The sequence below is a fragment of the Armigeres subalbatus genome, chromosome 3 (genome assembly GCF_024139115.2).
Source record: "Armigeres subalbatus isolate Guangzhou_Male chromosome 3, GZ_Asu_2, whole genome shotgun sequence".
Lineage (NCBI taxonomy): Eukaryota > Metazoa > Arthropoda > Insecta > Diptera > Culicidae > Armigeres > Armigeres subalbatus.
The window spans coordinates 293,088,303-293,110,029 of record NC_085141.1 but is presented as its reverse complement, the minus strand read 5'-3'; the positions used below and the strand labels follow the sequence as shown (position 1 = coordinate 293,110,029).

Here is a 21,727-nt window from a genome sequence, read left to right as displayed (position 1 = left end):
TCGCAATACATTTTCAGAACTAACTCTCTCAAATGTATTTTTGTACACAATGTCAACCAAGTAGGATGAGTATTTAATGTTGTCCGGCTCCTACACACTTGTGTGGTCGTGTTGGGATCTGACGACCAAACTGGCACAACCTCACACAACCCTACTTCATTAAGCGCCGTTGCTGATGAAGCAAGTGTGTAGAAGCCGGACAATATTAAATACTCATCCTACTTGGTTGACATTGTGTACAAAAATACATTTGAGAGAGTTAGTTCTGAAAATGTATTGCGAGAGATCGGCTGGTACCTGGTGCTGGGAATTTGGTTTCATCAGTACCCGCTAAGCTGCGGTGGACGACGGAGGTCCTTCGTAGCTTAGTAGGGAAAGCACCTGTCATGCGAACTGGGGTCGTGGATCAAACCCCACCGAAGGGGCGGTTACCCTCCAATACCTTTTTCGAACTAAATCTATCACATGTTGTACATATGCATAATCAAGTTTCAGACATAGTAATTAATTTCCACTCCGGGTGGCTTAATACCCGGCATATAGGCAATTAACTTTGAATGTACTGAGTAAATGACAACTTTTTCGATCATTTTCCAAGCCTCTCACAGATGAGCAAAATTTCTCCGCAATACAAATAACACGTGCTATCAACGCATTCACCGCATTGTTCCACCACGTGGCGGCCAATATTTCAAAAATTATCAAAGTAGCTTTTTGCTTTAGGTGTGTTTTTCTTGGGCTGCAAAATGGTGGGTTGACATCAAGCATGGAGCGCCCAACATAGATCTCGTCCTCACAAGTTCCTATCTCACGCTTCCACGGGTCGTTTCTCCGGGAATCCCTCAATGAATTCCTCCGGGCATCCCCCGGGAAATACTCCGGGAGTTCCTCCAGGACTTCATCCGGGAATTCCCACGTTTACAGGATCTATGACAAATCTATCTTACTAGCATTCTGCCCATGGTAGCATGTTTGTAACATTTGCATTTTTGTGATTTTGAGTTAGGGTCGAATGATCTCTAAATTGTTGATTTTTTCATCTAACTTGGTGAAATTTCTAAATGTTCTAAAAATATCGAAAAAACTACCAAGTTGTTTTGTAGCATCGAGCATAGTGACCGCATAACTGTAACACTGGAAATTAGGGTGGCTCAAAAAACACTTTTTCAATTTTTTTTGATGGGCCGACAAAATTTCAGCCAAATCGGTCAACGTTTGGGCGGTGCTAAACTCGTTGGAAGTTTATATGGAAAAATGTATTAGAAAAATCGAAAAACAGTGATTTACAGTTGGACGGTACAATTTACGATGAAGAACTATGATACTCAATCAGTTCTCGTAGAATTAAATACAGAATGTTAAGCTGAAAACCACAAGAAGATTAGAGTTTGCCAGGCGAAGTTATTAGCTAAGGAGGGTTTGCATTACCTACTTAAGTTAAGTAAACTTCTAGAAGAAAATAAAAAAAATTAATAAAAAACATCGCCTTCATCCAGTGCTGCCGAATATTAAAACCCTGCTGGTAAGGCTATGGTGAGTAGTGGTGCCTAAAATTTTGACAGCTTCTTGATAATATATACTTTGTAGGTCTGTTGTATGTTCTAAAAATTGCAGATAATCGAATTCATATTGATAATATTCACATTCCAAAAAAGTGGTGATGTTATGTTGCCGAAAAACTCATGCAGGCAAAACGACTTTTAGTTGACAGCTGAACAATCTGACTACGTTGACTGACTGTTGAACAATCCACTACATGTCGGCTAGTCCCTAGTCTGGTATCGACAGGGCGTGGATGTGTCTGAAGGCGCATGGTAAATCGTAGGTTAGTGCCGCTAGGGTGTTTCGCTAGTCAAAACGTTAGATGTTTCATCCACACTTAAAATAAATCGCAGATTCCTGTGAAATTTCACAGAAATATCAACAGCAGAACTGTTCGGTGAATAATTTTACAGATTTTCGGTGATTTTGACAGTTGAACAAAGGAAAAATAGCAGACAATTTGGTGAAATAATTACCGAACAATTCTGCTGTTGAGATTTTTCACCTGTAATAAGTCATCAAGCTCCTACTTTTGAGAAAATCCGCATTAGATGTCTATTGCCATAAATATTCCAGACGACTGCCTTCATACTACTTTTCGCGCATATTTGGCAGCGATGAGTAGGAAATCAGTCATAATTTATTCTGAAACCATGGGCTAAAATTTCGTAACTCATGTTAATTATGCGGAAGTTATTCAAATAAACAATTTGTTGCAACTTAATTTAAAAATGACTGTATTATTTTAGGCTTCACACTATCTACGAATAGATGAACAACAATGTGGCAGTTCAGGGCCTGTCCGCACGCAATCATCCCCGGCTAAACAAGCAGAACATTTCTTCATGGGCTTTATTTGAAAGAACACCTCAACTTCACCGATTTTCCGAGTTATCTTGAAGCAGCTTATTCTTGACAGGCTAGGATTGGCAAATCTAGTAAATAAGATGCTGAGAGAGGGTTTGAAAAACTGCGTAATACTTACACTTTGACTACAACATCGGGCAGTAGCGCTGTAATTGGTATCAGGAACAGACCCAACCAAAACGCGGGCGATGAGAAAATCATATCATCCATACCGGTGAATACCGCTCCCACCGGTAACGTTGGCCAAATATTACTGCAAATAGCGAATATCGTTAAAAGTTACCTAGGTAGAATGTAAACGTGGTAACTAACCTGTAAATAAATATAAACATAAACCATAGCACCATCGAGCCCCAAATGGAGCAATGCGTTAGCCAAGTCCAGGAGTTCGTCACCAGACCTGCTTTTAGACACACCGTAACAACTACATACTGTAATGATTTTTTTGGGTTATTTTTCGTTATGCCTAAATTTTATTGTGCAGCCACTTACAGTATAAACTATATTTCCTAACACTAGATAACCGCCGTCGCGACCATTCCCCCATATCACGTCGCCTTGGTATGACCACATTGGCAGCCAGTACAGGATCATCGAGTGGACCAGGGCGTTGGCAATCCAATACCAAAATACTTTTACGTTAAACAGCTTTGCACTTTGAGATGGTTCGTAGAGCCTTGGTTCTCTGCAAGATAGCGATTGGAAGTTAAAATCATTGTTCCTGGGTTAGACTGCCCAAAGTTTGGAGGAATGGAAGTAAAATATTGATACGTACTTCAACATTTGCTCCGCGGATGTCACCTTATCGAAAAGACCCATAGCAAAGGGTGGCAACGCAGTGAAGAACACATTGTACAAACCGATTGTCCATCGTTCGAATAAAATTTGGCCAGACCTAAAAATAACAAGAAAGTTAGCTAAATGAGATTGTAATATGAAAACAAAATTACCATCCAGAGTAGATAGCAAACCACAGTTCTATCACATAGAGGCAGATGTTTTTGTAAAAGCTGTACGAAATCAGCTTGCACATCCGGCTGTAGTTCCACGCTCCGTGCACGAGAAGCAACTTCCGCAAATAACTGAACTGCAATTCAAAAGAAAAAAATTGACATAATAAAAAAATAATTTTTTACGTAGTTTCATCACACAAACCTGCGCTATCGAGTAGTCGGACGCACAAGCGGCCTGCAGTCCTTCCACGCCAGAAATCCCCACTCCGACGTGGGCCTTCTGAATCATAGCCACATCGTTGGCACCGTCACCGATGGCCAGTGTGACCGACTTTGTGTTGGTAGTAACCAAATCTACCACGTCAGCTTTCTGGATCGGTGACACCCGGCAGCAGATAACGGCCTTGCAGGAAATGCACAGGTCCAGGAAATCGGTCCTCAAATCACAGCTCAGTGCGTATTTCAACGTTTTTCCGTCCACTATCAGTGCGACGTTGTTCTCCTTTCGTAGCTGGTCTCCAAATTCAGCTATATGCCTTTGGAGGCAGTTCCTCGTACTCTGTAAAAATAAGGATCAGTCTTAAATGATTCAGAGGTAGACAACAAGCAAACTCACATCTAAACTATCTTCGTTTAATATTATTAAGTCCATGCCGTGCGATAGCAGTTTGCACGAATAGCCTATGTTGATTGCAGTTTCCTGCTTATCACCCGTCAGAACCCATACATTGATATTGGCTTCGATCAGCGAAGCGATCGTTTCAGGTACACCGTCCTGTAGTTTGTCCTCGATGGCCGTCGCACCGAGCAGTATCAGATTCGTTTCTATTAGGTTGGCCGCGTCCTCTACCTTCTGCTCGCGGTACTGCAATGAAGTTGACGCTTTGTGGTACGTGTGCTTCCAATCATCGTAGACATCATCGGGGATTACGGCCACCGCACAGCACAAGGTCCGCAAACCTTCGGTGGCAAACTCTTCCAGATGTTGGAGCGTAGCTTCGCGATACGCTTGCCCGTTGGGGGCTAACCGTTCGTAGATCACCGTATCTGCACCTTTGCAGTACAGTTTGATTTCCCCTTTGGAATTTTTGGCAATGACCGACATTCGTTTCCGAGTAGATGTGAACTCTAGCACATTCAGAATTTCGAACCGTTCGTGAACCCCGAGGGCTTCAATCTCCACATATGACGGGGTACGCGTGTGAAACACATACCCGAATCTTTTCGCACCGTACACTAAGGCTCGCTCGTCCGGACTGGCCGCGTGATAATGGATATTATCGTTGTCGCTCTTTTCCGGTATCACCGTGTGGCAAATGGCCATCAGCGTTAGGAACTCGCGCAGAATGGCAGCCGTATGGTGATTGTTCATTATGTGCTGAAATTTTGAGAACACAAAGGTAAGAGTTGTTATCAACAGTGAAGTACCGTCATTGTAAGACTTGAGCGGCAGCAGATTTTCCAAGATATATTGTGCTCACTATTGAATCCACTGATAAAATTTAGACATTTTTAAGAAGACAAAAAGAACAAAAACCGTATTCAAGCTCCATCACATCGTAAAAAATTTAACTGCGTTTCACAAATGAATTGGGAGATTTTTTTGTTAATTATTCATTATTCACCGTAGAAAAGTCTATTTATGTGTGTCCAACTTTTAAGGCTGAAGCGCATGCCATCGTTCGTCATTTCGCCCGTCAAATTTGACATTTTTTCCCGTGGATAAACTGTCAAATTCGTCGAGTTGATTGGCGAACGGGTCTTTGTGCTCCAGGTTTAAACTTGAATAAGTGCTTAATAGCTGAAATATTCAAATATTGTTTTTAAATCTGTTGGGTTTTTTAGAAGCAGATAGATATTTGTAATGAGAGTATATTTTGAAACGAGTTTCGAGGTATTTTTCTACCATCCCATTTATTGCAAATCACGGTGATCAAAAGTTATAAACCTTTCAGGTTTGTAGTGTGAATATTTTGACTTTTTGCATTTTGAATGAATCGCCTGCTTTGAGCGTGCTTACAGCGGCACACTAGGAGTTAACTTTCTGAAATCAGTATGGCGATTCATCGAAAAAATATTTGGTAGGCGTAGTAGCGGACACCTTCCTACATAACCGGTACCAAATAGTTTTTCATGAAAAGTTTCTAAATTTGAGAAAACCCGCGTTAGATGTCTTTCGCCATACAAATTTCTGGCGGTTAACTCATGCTGGCTATTTTGCGCATATACTATAGCGCCTGGATGTGACAGCGGCGGGTAGAAAATCAGCCACTGCCAATAGTTCATTGAATTGCAACGTTAAAGCCATCTTGGCAACTCCTTTCTTTTTAACATAACATTTTTTAACGCAAAATAGCATTAATCGTGCTGGTATACCATATATATATTCAGTCGGTTACTAAACAAAGTTTTAATAAAGTTATTCGGCCAAAACCGCCTTTTGACAGCTTCCGCTAGCCCTTCGTAGGTCTTCATTTTCTCGTGAAGATGTTGTTCAAAGTTTTGAAAGCCATTTGTCTATGATATTTTTAAGAAATTCATCTTTCTAGATGTTGGAAAGGATAATCAGATAAAGCGATTTAATTTCACTGTACATGTTCGTATACTCAGGACTTTCCGATTGGAAAATACGATTGACTTTATTAACAAGCAGTAGGTCATCCCGAGTAGAAGAAAATAGCTGAATAATATCAAATGCTGATAAGATAGTGAAATGAAATATGAACATGATTGATATAAGAGATAAAAGATCAAACGACAATATCAATATTTTGCATTAAAATATCATGAGGAGATCAATTTATGCTATTTATAATAAGAGATCAGTATCATGTGCCATTAGTTTGTTCTTATCCATAGCATATCTTGATATTTAAATGATATTTCGGTGCAAATTTTTGATATTTTTGCCTGTTCTTTTATCTCTTATATCAAACAAGTCTATATCATGTTTTTTTTATTCTGTTCATGACTTCTACCCGGGATGGGATCGTAGAGGTGACGACGGTGGCGCTGGGCATTTCAATAATTGTCACAGTTCGAATAGAACGTAAAGTACATGATTAACTTTGAAAAACGATCAACATTCCGTTTGACTACTGAGTCAAGCGATAGCCATCTGGTATCTAACGGATTTTACTGAGTGAATACTGCCTTATCGGTCATGATATCGGATTAAAGTATCGGCCAAAAATGAGAAAAAACAGAACACTAAATTTCAAAATGCACAAAAATCTTGAAAAATATTATTTCTCCAAAAAAATGTTTAATTTTTACATAAAGATATCTTTATCAAAAAATATTAAAAAATCTTTATAAATAAGATAAATCTTTATATGTGGCAACACTGAACACAAAACAGAACCAAAAACTCGGGTCCGTGCCCGATAAGAAACACGTTCTTTATTCTTCAACCGCACGAAACAGAACAAAAAAAACGGATCCGCGTTCTATACGAATCACGTTCAATCGCGAACCAATTACTTTTCGACATCACAAAACAGAACTAAAAACCCGCATCCGCGTCCGATATGAAACACGTTCAATCGCAAACTAATTGATTTACTTTCCTACCACACAAAACAGAACTAAAAACTCGGATCCGCGTCAGATACGAAACACGTTCAAACGCGAAGAAAATGATTTATTTTTCGACCGCACAAAACAGAACTAAAAACCCGTATACACGTCCAATACGAAACAAGTTCAATAACGAACTAATTGATTTGCTGTCCGACCACACAAAACAGAACTTAAGACCCGAATCCGCGTCCAAAACGAAACACGTTTGATCACGAACTAATTGATTTATTTTCCGGCCACACAAACAGAACATAAACCCGGATATGCGGCCGATATGAAACACGTTTAATCGCAAACTAATTAATTTACTCTCTTTCTGCACAAATGCGAACTCAATTTTTTGTAAAGTTTTGATAAATCAAAAAATAACATTTGCCTCTCAAACATTTGTTTTTAGTTTTTCTATAAAACTCTATATATTAGGAAGATAAGGCCTCCCTTAGCCGTGTGGTAAGATACGCGGCTACAAAGGCTCAGAAACGTCACAGTTAAAAACTGTGGAAGTTCTGAATGCATAATAAGCTGCGGGGCGGCAATGTCCCAGTAATGCCAATGAGAAGAAGAAGATTAGGAAGATGAATATCAATTTCTTTAGTGACTGTCTCATTGGAACTACGTTCATGTCTCCAAACATCGGATGTATATGTTTGCATTCTGATAAATAAAAATTTGAAACATGTGTCTTGTTTTTTTGTCTTGCCATTAGTTTTTTTTTCATTATCATTGACATGACCTCACCTGCACTAGCTGCGACTGGGCGGGATTCTCCTCCGGCGTGTATATCGTTCGAGCGACCGAGCACTTCTTGAACTCCATAACATTACGCGTCAAAGTGCCTGTTTTGTCCGAAAAGATGTACTTGACCATACCGAGTTCCTCATTCAGATTGGACGTCCGAGCCATGGCCGGGGTGTTCGATTCCTCGTGGTACATGTCAATGTCCATGTTGATGAAGATTGCCTGTTGGTTGATCGACGAAACGCAGATAAGAGATTGCGGCGAAAGTGGAGAGCACTGCCGTGAATCGCATATTTGTCCCATATGCAGCAAAGATGGGACAGATATGCGATTCACGGCAGAGCAGAATTTAACCTACCTGCAGAAACCTAACTAGTTCTAACGTAACTTGAAGTGATATCGGAATTAAGTTGTTGTACAAAATTATGAACGTAAGCAGATTATTGGCGAAGTTTTTACTTAATAGATCTGTGAGAAAGACAAAATATAGACGTAAGGATTGAGAACCATGTGAACCGTTTTTAAAAGTGAAAGTTTTCCAAAAACGTACCACTTATGCCTAAGTACCAATCGGTTTTGTAATGGTCTTTTGTCCAGATTTGATTGAATATGCAACTAACGATGCAAAGGAAAATTAGAATGAAAAATAACATTAAAATTTGCGTGTTTGTCAGTCTGTCAACAGTTGAGCGCTGGAAAGAGATTTGAAAATTAGTTAGTGATTAAAGTTCTTAATGTTGGTGTCAGAAGTTATACCTTCAGAGGCGCTGAGGTAGAGTTTCGCATAAGTTTCGTATCGTGTCCGGTATAGATGACGATTCCGAATATCCACGAGGTGTTGCGGAGCATTGCACCACGCAGCAGAAGTTGATCTGGACCGAGAGCTACGGCACTGTAAAATAAATGCGAATTAATCCAATGATCACCGGCAGAGCTGAGAGTTCGACTCACGGCTTCCCGCTTTCTTTTAGCACTCCGTTGAACTCGTATAAATGCCGATTAGGTGGTTCGCTCTCCAGCGTACCGGAAAACTGGATAAAATCTTTGGTTTCGAGGATTTTGATTGTGGCGGCAACACCCTGACGAATCTTGAGATTCGTTTCGCCGTCCAGGTTGGACGTCTCGATGAATGATATGCCCTGCGGTTCGCTCGACGACAGCTGCACCAGGTCGGCCGGGAAGAACGTGTTGTTCTGCACTTTGACGATGTCGCCGACCGACAGCTCTTTCCACTTCATCCATTGCCACTGGCCATCCTTAAGGGTTTCGATCTCACGATGGTTGATCTCATCGTCGGCTCGGTGTCGCTTGAAGTCTTCGACGATCTCTTTGATGGCGCTCACCGAAAGGATGAATAACAACGGCACGAGGGTAGTGTATCGTCCGGTTGGCGAAACGTCCGGAATTTGCTGCAGCAGTGCGATGAACAGGAAAAAGCAGTTCGAATACCGCCGGAACTGCTCGAACAAAAACGATGGTATAAAAGTTATTGCGCTGCAATGAGAAGAAAAAAAAAACAGAATTAAATCCATATTTCTCGTGTATTATAAAATGTAATGTGAAAACACATGAGATAGGTAAAAATAGCATTTTCCGAATATAGATCCGCTTATTTCCATCAATTCACATTTATCTGCATTTATTTTGATGCAATCTATATCTATAAAAATGAATGGTCTGTGTTCGTATCCGCATACCTCGGAAACGGCTGGGTGAATTTTCTTCATTCTCAAACTCAAATTAAGAATCGTATGGAAACTTCGCATGGGCAATTCAGATCGCGCATTTTCGCCAACTATGCAGGACAACGTCTGCCGGGTCGACTAGTGTAGTATAATTTATTTAAAAAAATAGTTTGTATTTTTTCAATTTAAAAAACTTGGGGGTTTGGATTTTGGAGGCAACACACCCGCCTCGTTTAGGGGAAGAAACGCCGCTTGAAAGAAGCGGAATGCGAGGAGATTAAAATTTCGGGTTTCTTTACCTCACCCGTGAGATTTTCGTTCAATCCTTTAAGACAAAACGAACAACCATTCGTTCATTTTTTTTTTGCCTTTATCGTATACTAAGTATACGTAAAGGCTATATGATCACTCCAAAAACAAACTTTTGATAGAAGACTTGGAGACCCATAGTGTTATATACCAATCGATCCAGCTCGACGAATTGAGATGATGTCTGTTTGTGTGTATGTATGTATGTGTGTGTGTGTGTGTGTATGTATGTATGTGTACAAAACTTTGTAGACACACTTTTTGGAACTTAGCATTGACCGAATTACTCGCAACAAGTTCCATTCGACGGGGAATCCTGTCTTATTGTTTGCTATTGAAAATTGGCCAGATTGGACTATGGGATCAGAAGTTATGGCCAAAATACTATTTTCTATGCGCAAAACACACTAAAAACCACTCACTCATATTTTTTGCACGAGAAAGGCACCAACACCGCTAGGTGGATTAATCAGGGTTTTTTTTTACATGCAATTGAGTAATTTTGCATAACTATTCGGGCGTTAAACTTTGCATCAGCATTAGCACGTTAAAATGGCTCGGTATTTTTGTTTATATTGGTGAAAACATCGAAAAAGCAGTGCATTTTGGATTGTTCTCCCCTACAATATGATTTGGCGAGCATGGGGTACAACTGAAGATGGAGAGATTTTGATTTGAACGGTGTATTGTGGCGTCAAATGGTTGATTGTAATCTGTTTACTGTCTTTCTACGCAAAATTGTTCGACCCCGCTGCTTAGTGTTCATTTAGCACTTCCACAGTTGTTAAAAGCGAGGTTTCTAAGCTAAGTTTCCATTTTGCATTCGTATATCATGAGGCTAACACGATGGGGGCCGTACACTAATAACGTAAGCATTTTTTGGGTTTTTCAAACCCCCTTCACCCAAGTAAGATTTTTTCCATACAAATATTTTTTTATTTATATGGAGCGTAAGAAGATGAAAGACCCCCCCATAAGTGCTTACGTAATTAGTGTACGACCCTATGATACGTTTATGCCCAGGGAAGTCTAGACAATTCCGAAAAAAATGCCTAGACCGGCACCGAGAATCGAACCCAGCCACCCTCAGCATGGGCTGGCTTTATAGCCGCGCATCTTACCGCTAGGCCATAGGAAAAACCCGACTTAATCCACCTACAGTGAATGGGACCCTTCTTACACTTTTTAAAGGTTGTGGGTACAGTCCATATTACAATTTCTATGCATAAATATGACCTTTAATTGGATAACAAATAACTGAGGTTTTTATGCTCGAGAAAAAGTTCGAATCTTTACACATTTCATATCTAGTTCTTTGATCCGAAGTGATAGGTATGCGGGGCCCTCCTTAGCCGTGCGGTAAGACGCGCGGCTACAAAGCAAGACCATGCTGAGGATGGCTGGGTTCGATTCCCGGTGCCGGTCTAGGCAATTTTCGGATTTGAAATTGTCTCGACTTCCCTGGGCATAAAAGTGTCATCGTGTTAGCCTCATGATACACGAATGCAAAAATGGTAACTTGGCTTAGAAACCTCGCAGTTAATAACTGTGGAAGTGCCTAATGAACACTAAGCTGCGAGGCGGCTCTGTCCCAGTGTGGGGATGTAATGCCAATAAGAAGAAGAAGAAGGTATGCGGATTTTTACAAATAAAAATAGTCATGCAGAATCAATACCAGGCATTGCAATTTATCCCATCATTCGATCTTCTGAGCAAAGATACTGATGATATGCTGGGATATCGATCTTAGTTATCTATCTGCTCAGTAAACAAAGTGCTATGTTCGCCATGGAGAAAAGTTTTTTCACTACTTTTGTTGTAGCAACGCCCTCGCAACGTGAACAAACCCCGAACCACGCTGGCTATCAGGATCATCATCAAATGCTCAAATGATAATATCTTTCCAGATTGCTCTTTGATTAGGGATAATATCTTTGCACAAGCAAAGATGATATCCTGTGCTCAGATGATATTACAATGCCTGATCAAGACCCAAGTGTGAAAGTCGTCTATTAATAAGAAGCGAAATGAACCAAAACATTGGTCGCTGAGGAAACGCTAATGATATTTTTTTTATCGTTTTCTATATAAAAAAGGAATATTTTTTTAATTTTTTTATATTTTCAATGGGAATACACAAAGGCTGCAGATTTGATTTGCAACCGTTGAAGCCCGAAAGAGTTCAAACCGAACCATAGATGGCTGAGATATTTTATGTGGCAATATTTTATAAGTTTTCTAAAAATATGCCTCATGTTCGTACTTCACAGATATCTCTGAAACCGAAAATACGATCGAAAAATAAAATTTTGGGGGTTCAATGGCAAAGCCACTGCTTTCGTTTAAAGAGAAAATTGTGCAAATCGGCTTACAGGAATCTGTGTCAAAAGGTCGAAGGTCAGAAGGTCGAAAGTCAAAAGGTCGAAGGACAAAAGGTCGAAAAGACAAAAGGTCGAAGGGACAAAAGGTCGAAGGGACAAAAGGTCGATAGGACAAAAGGTCGAAGGGACAAAAGGTCAAAAGGACAAAAGGTCGAAAGGACGAAAGGTCGAAGGTCATAAGGTCGAAAGGACAAAAGGTCGAAGAAAAAAAGGTCGAAAAAATGACAAAAACTGAAAGAAAAGAAGGTTGAAAAAATAACTGAGTCAAAAGGCCGAAAGGACATTTTAAGCAAAAAAAATTGATTTCGCGATTTCATAAATTTCACCTTTTTATAATTTTGTTTTTCTACCAGTAGCACAAATCAGGCCAACTTGGTTGCTACAACTTAAATGTAACAGAATTCAGTTGTATATAGTTTACGGAAACCTCTTTACCACAAGTGTGCTGCTCGGGTAGTTTAGATTTTTAGAATTTTTAGAATTTTGAATTTTTAACCAGATTTGAACAAGCATTGAATTTTATATTATTGATCGACATCAAAAACTTTTTGAAATCTGAACAATTAAAAATTACAAAAAAATATCAAAGTACCCCGTCTAAAGGTGCGTTAGAGGGTAACTAACTAACTAACTAACTGACTTCATAAAATGAAACAATAATAAGGGTCCGTTTACAAATTATGTGACGAAATTTTGGTCGATTCTATCTCTCCCTGTTTTACAGCGTAACGTAACGGTTTGTAATACTAAACATACATTTTTAATAATCGTTTATATTTACTTCAAAACAAATGTTACTCCCGTTCAAATGTATCGTCTTTAAGGCACATAAATATATAATTTCTATCATTAGAAGATGGTATATTAAACCAAAAATTTTATATTTCGAATGATCATTTTGATGAAAATGATTGAAGAACTAGTCTCAGGAATTAAAATTTATGTAAATAAAGCCTAGCGACACTTTGATGAAGACGTCGACATTTTGACGAAGACGTTGACGTTCGACCTTTTGTCCTGCAACCGTTATTTCTATCTTTTGTTTTTTCGACTTCTCGTCCTTTCGACCTTTCGTCCTTTCAACCTTTTGACCCTCCGACCTTTTGTCTTTTCGACCTTTTGACTTTCGACCTTTGTGCTTCGACCTTTTGTCCTACAACCGTTATTTCCACTTTTCGACCTTTTGTCCTTCGATCATTTTTTTTTGTTTCGACCTTTTGTGCTTTCGACCTTTTGACCCTTCGATCTTTTGACTTCGACCTTTTGTTCTTCGACCTTTTGACTAAGATTTTTTGTTTCGACCTTTTGTCCCTCCGACCTTTTGATCCTTCGACTTTTTATCCTTTCGACCTTTTGACCTTCGACATTTTGTCCTTCGACCTTTTGTCCTACAACCGTTCTTTCGACCTTTTGACTCAATTTTTTTGTTTCGACCTTTTGTCCTTCAACCTTTTGAGTGATTTTTTTTTCGACCTTTTGACCTTCGACCTTTTGTCCTTTCGACCTTTTGACCTTCGACCTTTTGATCTTCGACCTTTTGTCCTTCGACCTTTTGCCCTTCGACCTTTTTACCTTCAACCTTTTGTCCTACAACCGTCTACAGACAGCTGAGATCATGATGTGACATTATTTTGCCAATGTTGTGAACAAAATACGTCTAATGCTTTATGTTCATATTTCACAGATATCTGTGGAACCAAATATCTGATTGTATAAAAAAATTAATGGGTTCTATCGGGAAGCCATAGCTTTTGTATAAAAATGAAAGCGTGCAAATCGAAGGAAAGATCAATGAAAAAATTCTGAAAAAAATCGATTTCAAAAAAGTCAAACTTTGACCGCTTTCGTCAAACCCTCCGATTGAGCTGAAATTATGCATGGGGACTTCTTTTGGTGAGATGAAACTTTTGAGCACTACCCGTTGTTGAAATTCGAAAAGTCGATTTTCATTGGCACCCTACTACATATTTATTATTTGTTTTTTTTTTATCAAAACTCTCATGTTATTATGTATGATACTGCTTTTCGTCTTTTTATTTCATCCTTTCAGAAATAAAGAAGTCTATTTTTTAATCCTCGAGCCAGAACGAAGCATATTCCCCGATTTAAAGCAGGACATTTCTTGACGAACTATTGGTTTTTCATCTCTGAAGACAGCATACATCTAAAACTAACTGGTGATGAAGAAAGGTTATCCAGGACATGCGAATTGAAACTTGGTGAGAGAATTCCATTATATATTTTTACCAAATTATATTGAAACTATATGATTATCTACCTGGATACCTGGTTGGCTACAACGTCGATACACCTATGCCAGGCGTATTGTAGAGCTCCATACTTGTCGGTCTTGGGCGATGTTCCTCCAGTTTCCCCGAACGTTCAGGGTCCCCAGGTCCGATTCCACCGCGTGCAGCCAGCGTGTTCGTGGCCTTCCACGAAGTCGCCGGCCCCTATCTGGTTCTCTGTTGAATATTGTTTTCGCTAATCTTTCTTCCGACATTCGCACTAAGTGACCAGCCCACTGAAGTCTGCCGTATTTTAAACGATTCACAATATTTTCTTCTTTATATACTTGATATATAGCTCATGATTCATGCGTTTGCGCCACACACCATTTTCTAGTTTTCCTCCGAGTATTCTACGCAGCACTTTTCACTCGAAAACCCCGAAAGCTCTCCGGTCCGCCTATTTTAATGTCTATGCTTCATGTCCATAAAGGGCCACCGGTAGAATGAGAGTTTTGTATAGAGCAAATTTTGTTTCCGTCTGCATGTTGCGGGACCTAAGCTGGTTACGTAATCCGTAAAAGGCCCTATTCGCAGCAGCAATACGTCTTTTCACTTCACGGGAAACGTCATTGTCACATGTCACAAGCGTTCCAAGGTAAACAAATTCTTTAACAACTTCAAACACATCCCCATCTTCCCCTATCTCTACCTGCCACCATGTACTTTGTCTTGGTAGAGTTAATGGTTAAGCCTGTCCTCACCGTCTCCCTCTTCAGTGGGACAAGATCCTCCACTACTGCTCTGCGATCGATTCCAATAAGGTCGATGTCGTCCGCCAAACCCAGGAGCATATGCGACCGTGTGATTGTGCCGTTCCTCTGCACACCAGATCTCCTAATAGCGCCTTCGAGTGCAATGTTGAACAATAAATTCGAAAGTGCATCACCCTGCTCCAATCCGTCTAAGGTCACAAACGAGGTTGACACTTCGTCTGCAATCCGAATACTTGATTTCGAGCCATCCAGCGTTGCACGTATCAGTCTAATCAGTTTCGCCGGAAAACCATGTTCGAACATTATCTGCCACAGCTCATTTCTCTTAACAGAGCACCCGATTGAAGTGATTTGGATAGGAAGAGTGGGATCGCCAACTTCCAATTGTTAACAATCCGTGGATAAAGGGAGGGCACTTCTCCCCATATATTGGGTCAATCTGAGAACGAGGGCTAGATTATATTATTGTATGTACGAATTTTCTTCTGGTAGGAGATTCTCTATACATCCCGTGGATTCGCATAAGTGTCTCTGCTTATGGAACCACCTCACCCATTTTTGGCACTTCATACAGGAGTTTGATGAAATACAAACAGTAGTATAATCACCGACGAACTGACGTGTCACTGGCGCTCTCTGATTGTCTCACACTTTTTAACGGTCATTCGGTTTTACGGGTGATCCCTCACTGTCAAATGAGCAAAGATACAACTCCGCTGCAATGGTAATACACGTAAGTTACGTTAAGTTAATACACGCTGAGCTACGAAAACGCGAGTCATTATGGGGGTGGCGGTAATGTTCAATGATTTTTCATCCTGGGGTCGTGGGCAGCAAATTTGAATTATTTTTCATGGGGTGACACGTCGGTTCGTCGGTGGTATAATCATGATCAAATCGTTTGTCAGATATAGCTAGTGCTATCGGCAGGTGCCTTGCTACAATAGATGGTAGTATCACCATCATCATCATTATCATTATCATCATCATCAACAATCCGAAAAATGTAAATAAAAAACAATATTTTGTTAATAACTCCAGAAAGCAATGACCATTCGGGCCAATTTTTAATAGGAACAAACTAGATCGCATTTCGCGACGAATGAAACCTGCTAAGTATCAAAAAATGTGTCTCACTTTTTCGTACACATATACAGACATAATCTGAATTTTTCGAGCTTAGTCGATTGGTATAATAACATTATGGGTCTTCGAGCCTTCTTTCGAAAGTTTGGGTTTATAATGATCATATGAAGCCTTTCACAAATTATATGACGCCGTAGGGGGAGGGAGCGGTTAAGCTGAGTGTTACGATTCGTACAAAAAAATTAAACCTTTCATTCAAAAAGTGTTATGAGGTCTAAAATAATCAAATTTAGCGTTACGTAATTTGTGTAAGAATCCTTATACTTAGAATTAGTATACGAGAAAGGTAAAAAAAGTTCATTTAGCTACTGCAAATATTTTAACGAGATCCGTGTAATCTAAGTCTTTGGAAAACATGAGCTCATACTTGTTTATATCTTGGTAACCTTGTTGATGTCGTCGAATGCTGTTCGATGATGAAAAGCACATTAGCACATTATATAGGGCGAGAAAGTAGAAACAAACTATAAATATCACTAATGATTAACATTCAACAACTCCCCATCCAATAAATTTATTGCCCGACTATCGGGATTCTAGTCATTAATCCGACCATAAATTCCGAACATACATATGAACCAAATATCAAACTGACAACATTTCTCAGTATAGATTTGTCGAAAGACAGCACAATGCACTTAAATGGGTGTTTATACCTTTTAATCCGGAAAATTCGAAATGAAATGGATCCGGATTACCGAGTCGTGTGAACAATGTAATCTGCATGAGTGGGGAATATTGGGGCCTCGTTTCGAGCCGAGACGCGCAACGCAACCACAGTATTAGAAGGCGTGAAAACTGAAACATTGTTAACTTTGTCACCTTGTCGGTACCCATTCAATTTTGTTTATGCGAAAATTATATGAAAACCTACTGTAGCGAATAGTCTTTTACTAAATTGAAAGCTTAAACATTACATTGGAATGTAACTTCGGTGTATTCTAAAATGGGAACTTAATGTGTTGACATAAAATCAATTATTTTTTCAAGATAGGTACTTTGTACACTGTTTAGCATTGGAATAGTTATTATCTGATGGGAAAGAGCTTTCAACAAAACAATATTATTTAATAAAATAACTAGAGGTGCTTATGGTTATTAAATTAGCTCGCAAAAATATTTTTTAAAAATTGGCAGGCAGGAATTTACGATCTCATGCTTTTGATTACAAATTCCCTTTAGCTCGAATCGTGTCACTTTGAGCGCATAACAGATTCACACAAATTCCGCAATCAATAGACCTGTCGTAAAGCGTTTTCCAAGTAGGTAGCAACACATAATTCAACCGTCGTGTGTCGACAGAAACCGTGACACCGATAGGAGAAAATAACTCTGGCGGGCAGTGCTGAAACCTTGTATACCAATCCGAGAGGGTGTCTGATGTCCATCGGCTTTTGTATCAGCAGAACATATGCATTCTATTGCCTCCCGATGATGGTCTCTATTTATAAACACATTTACATCAGGGAATGTTGTTGTGTATAAAGTTAATAACTATAATTTCGAATTCACTACCTCGCCAGTTGATGTCTTGTTTTTCGTTTCGTCGAGCTGTGTTTTCTTATTTTGCAGTTTTTGTTGCCATTGGTACACAACAGCACAGTATCGGTCGATCATTGCCAATTCAGTTGTACTGACCGCAAAGTATTGTGGCTTTCCCAGAGCGTGACGCGACATACGGGCAGTGAAAACAGTCACTTCATGGCATTGCACTAATTCGACAGTTGTAGTGTAACTTTGAGCGACATGTAAAAATTTACTTATTGTAATGGGTTTGGGTGATACCGGTTAACTGCTTTACGTCGCAGGTTCGTTTGCATGGTCTTTCTTTTCCTACTATGTATTTGATCCAACACGTTGATTGGGTTAGTCTGGGAAAACATTTTTTTACACACGTGTTGGCTAAGCAAGGTTACAATTTATAGTATACTAGTTGACCCGGCAGACGTTGTCCTGCACAGTAGGCGGAAATGTGCGTTTTCAACTTCCCATGCAAAGATTCCGATACAAAATCAAGTTTAAGTTTTTCACAATTTTCTTAGCTTCACTCTTGGTTTTCACATGAGAGAATACCCTATAAACCCGTCGGAAACGATAACGAACATATTTGCCGAAGGAATTGAGAAAATCCATCCAGCCGTTTTCGAGTTATGCGGATACGAACACAGACCATTTCATTTTTATATATATAGATTGGTTTAATACCTTTCTGTGGAATATTTCACTGTACGCCAAAAAAGGAACTCGCAGATAGAGTGATGACCATATGGATGGCTTTCGCAACATTTATTCAGTCAAAACAGATTTTTTACGTCTGACAACGTAATAAAAAATAAATTTAGGCTGCTCTTCGATCTCAACAAGTGAGTGCTTTCATAGTTTTAGTAACTAGGTAGTGACCGAGGAATGATTTTTTGGAAAACTTAGAGCTGCTTTAGAGTGTGTCGTATCTGAAACATAGAAAGTGAAACATCGGAGCATATATTAAACTATATAATGGAACCTGAAGAGCTTTGGATATCACATTCTAGAAAGAGACATAGTTGGTTTTATCAATGCCGTCTCACCTGACGGGAGAAGATGCGTCAAGATATTTAGTTGAATAAATACGATGCGATATATCATATCTAGGTTTTCGACAAAAGTTCAATTAAGCCACCTACCCAATATAGCAGAACGGCGACGGAAACGTCAGGGTTTGTCAGTTAGCCCATATATTCTCTGTCAAACCCTTGGCTTGTTGGTCATATGGCTACCGCTTCTGCCTTATACGCAGGAGGTCGTGGGTTCAATCCCAGGCCCGTTCCATTCCTCCTACTTTGCATCTTTTCATATAATTCTCATGTTCTAGCAATCGCTAGAACTGGAAATGGGCTTTCACACCGTTTCCATCTTCTATCCCTATATCTACAACTTGATTAGTTCTAACAGGAAACTGTTACAATTCGAAATGAGCAAAAAAAGTTCGTTTCGGCATCCAATTAGAACAACCACCCTTTCATTACTTATCACATTGGCAACCCGTTAACCAAGACGAACCTCTGCCATAGAACCTAACCCCAGATTCCAACAAAATTCCACAAGAACTCGTGGCAGGTGCAGAGGTGTTTTCAGCTTGCAGTGGGCGAGTGATAACATCATCAATTCCTTCCCACCCCTGATATACCGTGAGGACGTGGCCAGCGTCGTTATCGACCATTCAAAAATACTACAGCTTCCGGACTGTGCACATTGAGGTTGGAGTGCAAATCCCATGCTTCCATCCATTGGTTCCCTGTGCAATCACGATTGGTTCTGGTCGATCACGGAGTAGCAACTACGAAATGTACGGTCATCATGCTTTTGCTCATATTTTCTGTCAAACCCTATCGTTTTCGTCGCCGTACCGCTGAATTACGTTTAGGGCTGATTTCTTGGACAAAAAACGAGCAATGTGTAATGTTTTCAACATAACCGCGAGTAGACGTAGGACTTGTATAAACGTAACGTATTTACATTTAACTTCTAACTTTTGGATCTTTAGAGTTTGATTATAGGTATTGATATTGGAAACGATAACTTCCATGCTGTGTAGAATTATTAGCAATTTGTTTATTCAAAACTTCTGGAAATAAAACTAATAATTAAATACATAATTAGAATTGCTTTGTTTCTAACTATTAAGCCCTTATTTACTCAAGCAAATGTAGGGCATCTATAGATTTCTTATTGATGATAGTATTTGAAGTTTAAAAATTTTATTTATAAAACTTCCAGACTTGGGCAAAATATGCTATTTCGTTGCTTCTTTTTGCTAACATGCGTGCTTACAGCTGAAAAAAAAAAACACAACAATAAGAAACAAGTCAAGGAGCAGTAACCCTACTAAAATAGAGGAGGTACTGCTAATACGTCAACGAAAAATTATTTAATGTTTTGATCCCAAACTCCGAGTCTACGTCAAGTTTAATAATACAATTTATCAGAAAATGAAAAACAAAAAATAAGATAAAGTTTATTTAAATATTCTTCTGGAAATTATTTTTTACGAACTTTTTTAAAACATTTACATGTAAGACAGCAAAATTTTCTAATCTAAAATGGATATTAACACTATTGCTGATTGTGCATCTTTAATTGCTAATGCCTTTTGCAAATAAATGAATGCAATTATTTTAATCGAATTTTTATTTTCATCAGCGTACTTTTTTTTTTCTATGGAATCAGAACTGTTATAGTATAACCATGTTTCAATGTACGTGTGGTTCAGTACCAAGCACAACTTAACATGTGGTCAGTTATATGACATGACTCATACCCATCCCGGGATCATATGGAGTATGAAACCCATCACCTGGATGAGCAGACCAAATCTCTCTAATTTTATTCTTCCTCATCCACCACCGCTGCCCTCGCTGCCACAGCCATCATCGGCCTGTAGCCGTGAACCCCGAGCGATGCGATGGGCGATTGCATCCATCGCAACCGACACCACTGCATCAGACCATCATCAAGCACAGAATGACAAAAAAATACACCCACTTCTTTTATGCATATTTGCAGACCCACCCACCGGCTGTGTAGGTAAACACAGCGAACGAACGAACGAAACGAAAAATGCGGGAGCAAAAAGCACTTCAGTACGCGCTGCTGTCACAAATTGTAATGACTCGCACACGGCAGGCACTGCTTCTTTTATACACAAAGAAAATCTTCCGGTAGACCCGAACATACCGTGATATACCGCATTCTGATGTCCGTGTTAGGAATGCACGGGATTGGTTACATATGAAATTTTGACTGGCTTTGACAAGAATTGAAATTCTCAGTAGCTAATCGTTGATAATCTTAAGTTTCAATAAAATAGGCAAAATGGTGGAGAAGGCCCAAGTCGATTGATATATAATTCTTAAAAATCCATCGAAAGATAAAGGCGCTAGAAACGTTCAAAATCTTCCCTTCCAGCGTAACGCTCTCGATTTCCAAAAATCTAAATGACACCCAGTATAGTAAAGAAAGACGTAAGTCCTACGTCAAAACGAGTAAACTGTAGAGTTTAAGAACCCTTCTCCACGTTGCCTTCTACTTCTCGTTATTTAATCAATACTAGAACTGCCGATGCAAGCATAACTGTCCCACCTTTGCTTAGTTTCCTCTCTATGTGGGACAGTTAGACTTTAATGAGCAGAGAACTAGAAATTTTAAAAAAAAAACGCGTTTTTGTGTTTTCAAAAATTAAAAAAAAAATCTGACTAACCCGTGTCATGCAAAACAATCGCAATCGTTTGTTTCGTCCAAAATACTTGCAGCATCAGAGCTCTAGTAATGGAGGGGTACCAAGAATTTTGGCATAATCTGTTTAATGATAACTTGGCGTCAGCAGTCCGCGCTGTAATTCAAAAGAAATTCGTGGATTTTTTTGGTTTTATTGAAGAAATTAAAAAAAAAACTGTAAGGATTTCCAAAACAATTCGTAGATAAATTTCCGAATGAATTTCTTGAGAATTTTCAGATTCAATTCTCGGAACAACTTTCGAAGCA

At 39.3% G+C, this 21,727-nt stretch overlaps 1 protein-coding gene across 18 annotated transcripts in view; it reads right to left on the bottom strand.

Annotated features, from left to right (window-relative positions):
* The window catches only part of LOC134224841 (probable phospholipid-transporting ATPase IA), a 370,136-nt gene that overhangs the window by 83,638 nt on the left and 264,771 nt on the right, over positions 1 to 21,727 (bottom strand). For 17 of the 18 annotated variants that reach the window (XR_009983082.1, XM_062704456.1, XM_062704457.1 and 14 more), the window contains 12 exons: positions 8,634 to 9,176; positions 8,439 to 8,574; positions 8,233 to 8,374; positions 8,041 to 8,150; positions 7,683 to 7,904; positions 3,979 to 4,740; positions 3,565 to 3,921; positions 3,360 to 3,496; positions 3,185 to 3,304; positions 2,902 to 3,094; positions 2,722 to 2,840; positions 2,528 to 2,662 (listed from right to left, as the gene is read on the bottom strand). Coding sequence is in view for 17 of the 18 variants with exons in the window: in XM_062704456.1 (XP_062560440.1) it covers positions 2,528 to 2,662; positions 2,722 to 2,840; positions 2,902 to 3,094; positions 3,185 to 3,304; positions 3,360 to 3,496; positions 3,565 to 3,921; positions 3,979 to 4,740; positions 7,683 to 7,904; positions 8,041 to 8,150; positions 8,233 to 8,374; positions 8,439 to 8,574; positions 8,634 to 9,176 (2,976 nt within the window). In the remaining variant the exon portion in view is untranslated. The remainder of the gene's footprint in view (positions 1 to 2,527; positions 2,663 to 2,721; positions 2,841 to 2,901; positions 3,095 to 3,184; positions 3,305 to 3,359; positions 3,497 to 3,564; positions 3,922 to 3,978; positions 4,741 to 7,682; positions 7,905 to 8,040; positions 8,151 to 8,232; positions 8,375 to 8,438; positions 8,575 to 8,633; positions 9,177 to 21,727) is intronic. The other variant, XM_062704464.1, reaches the window with a different exon arrangement.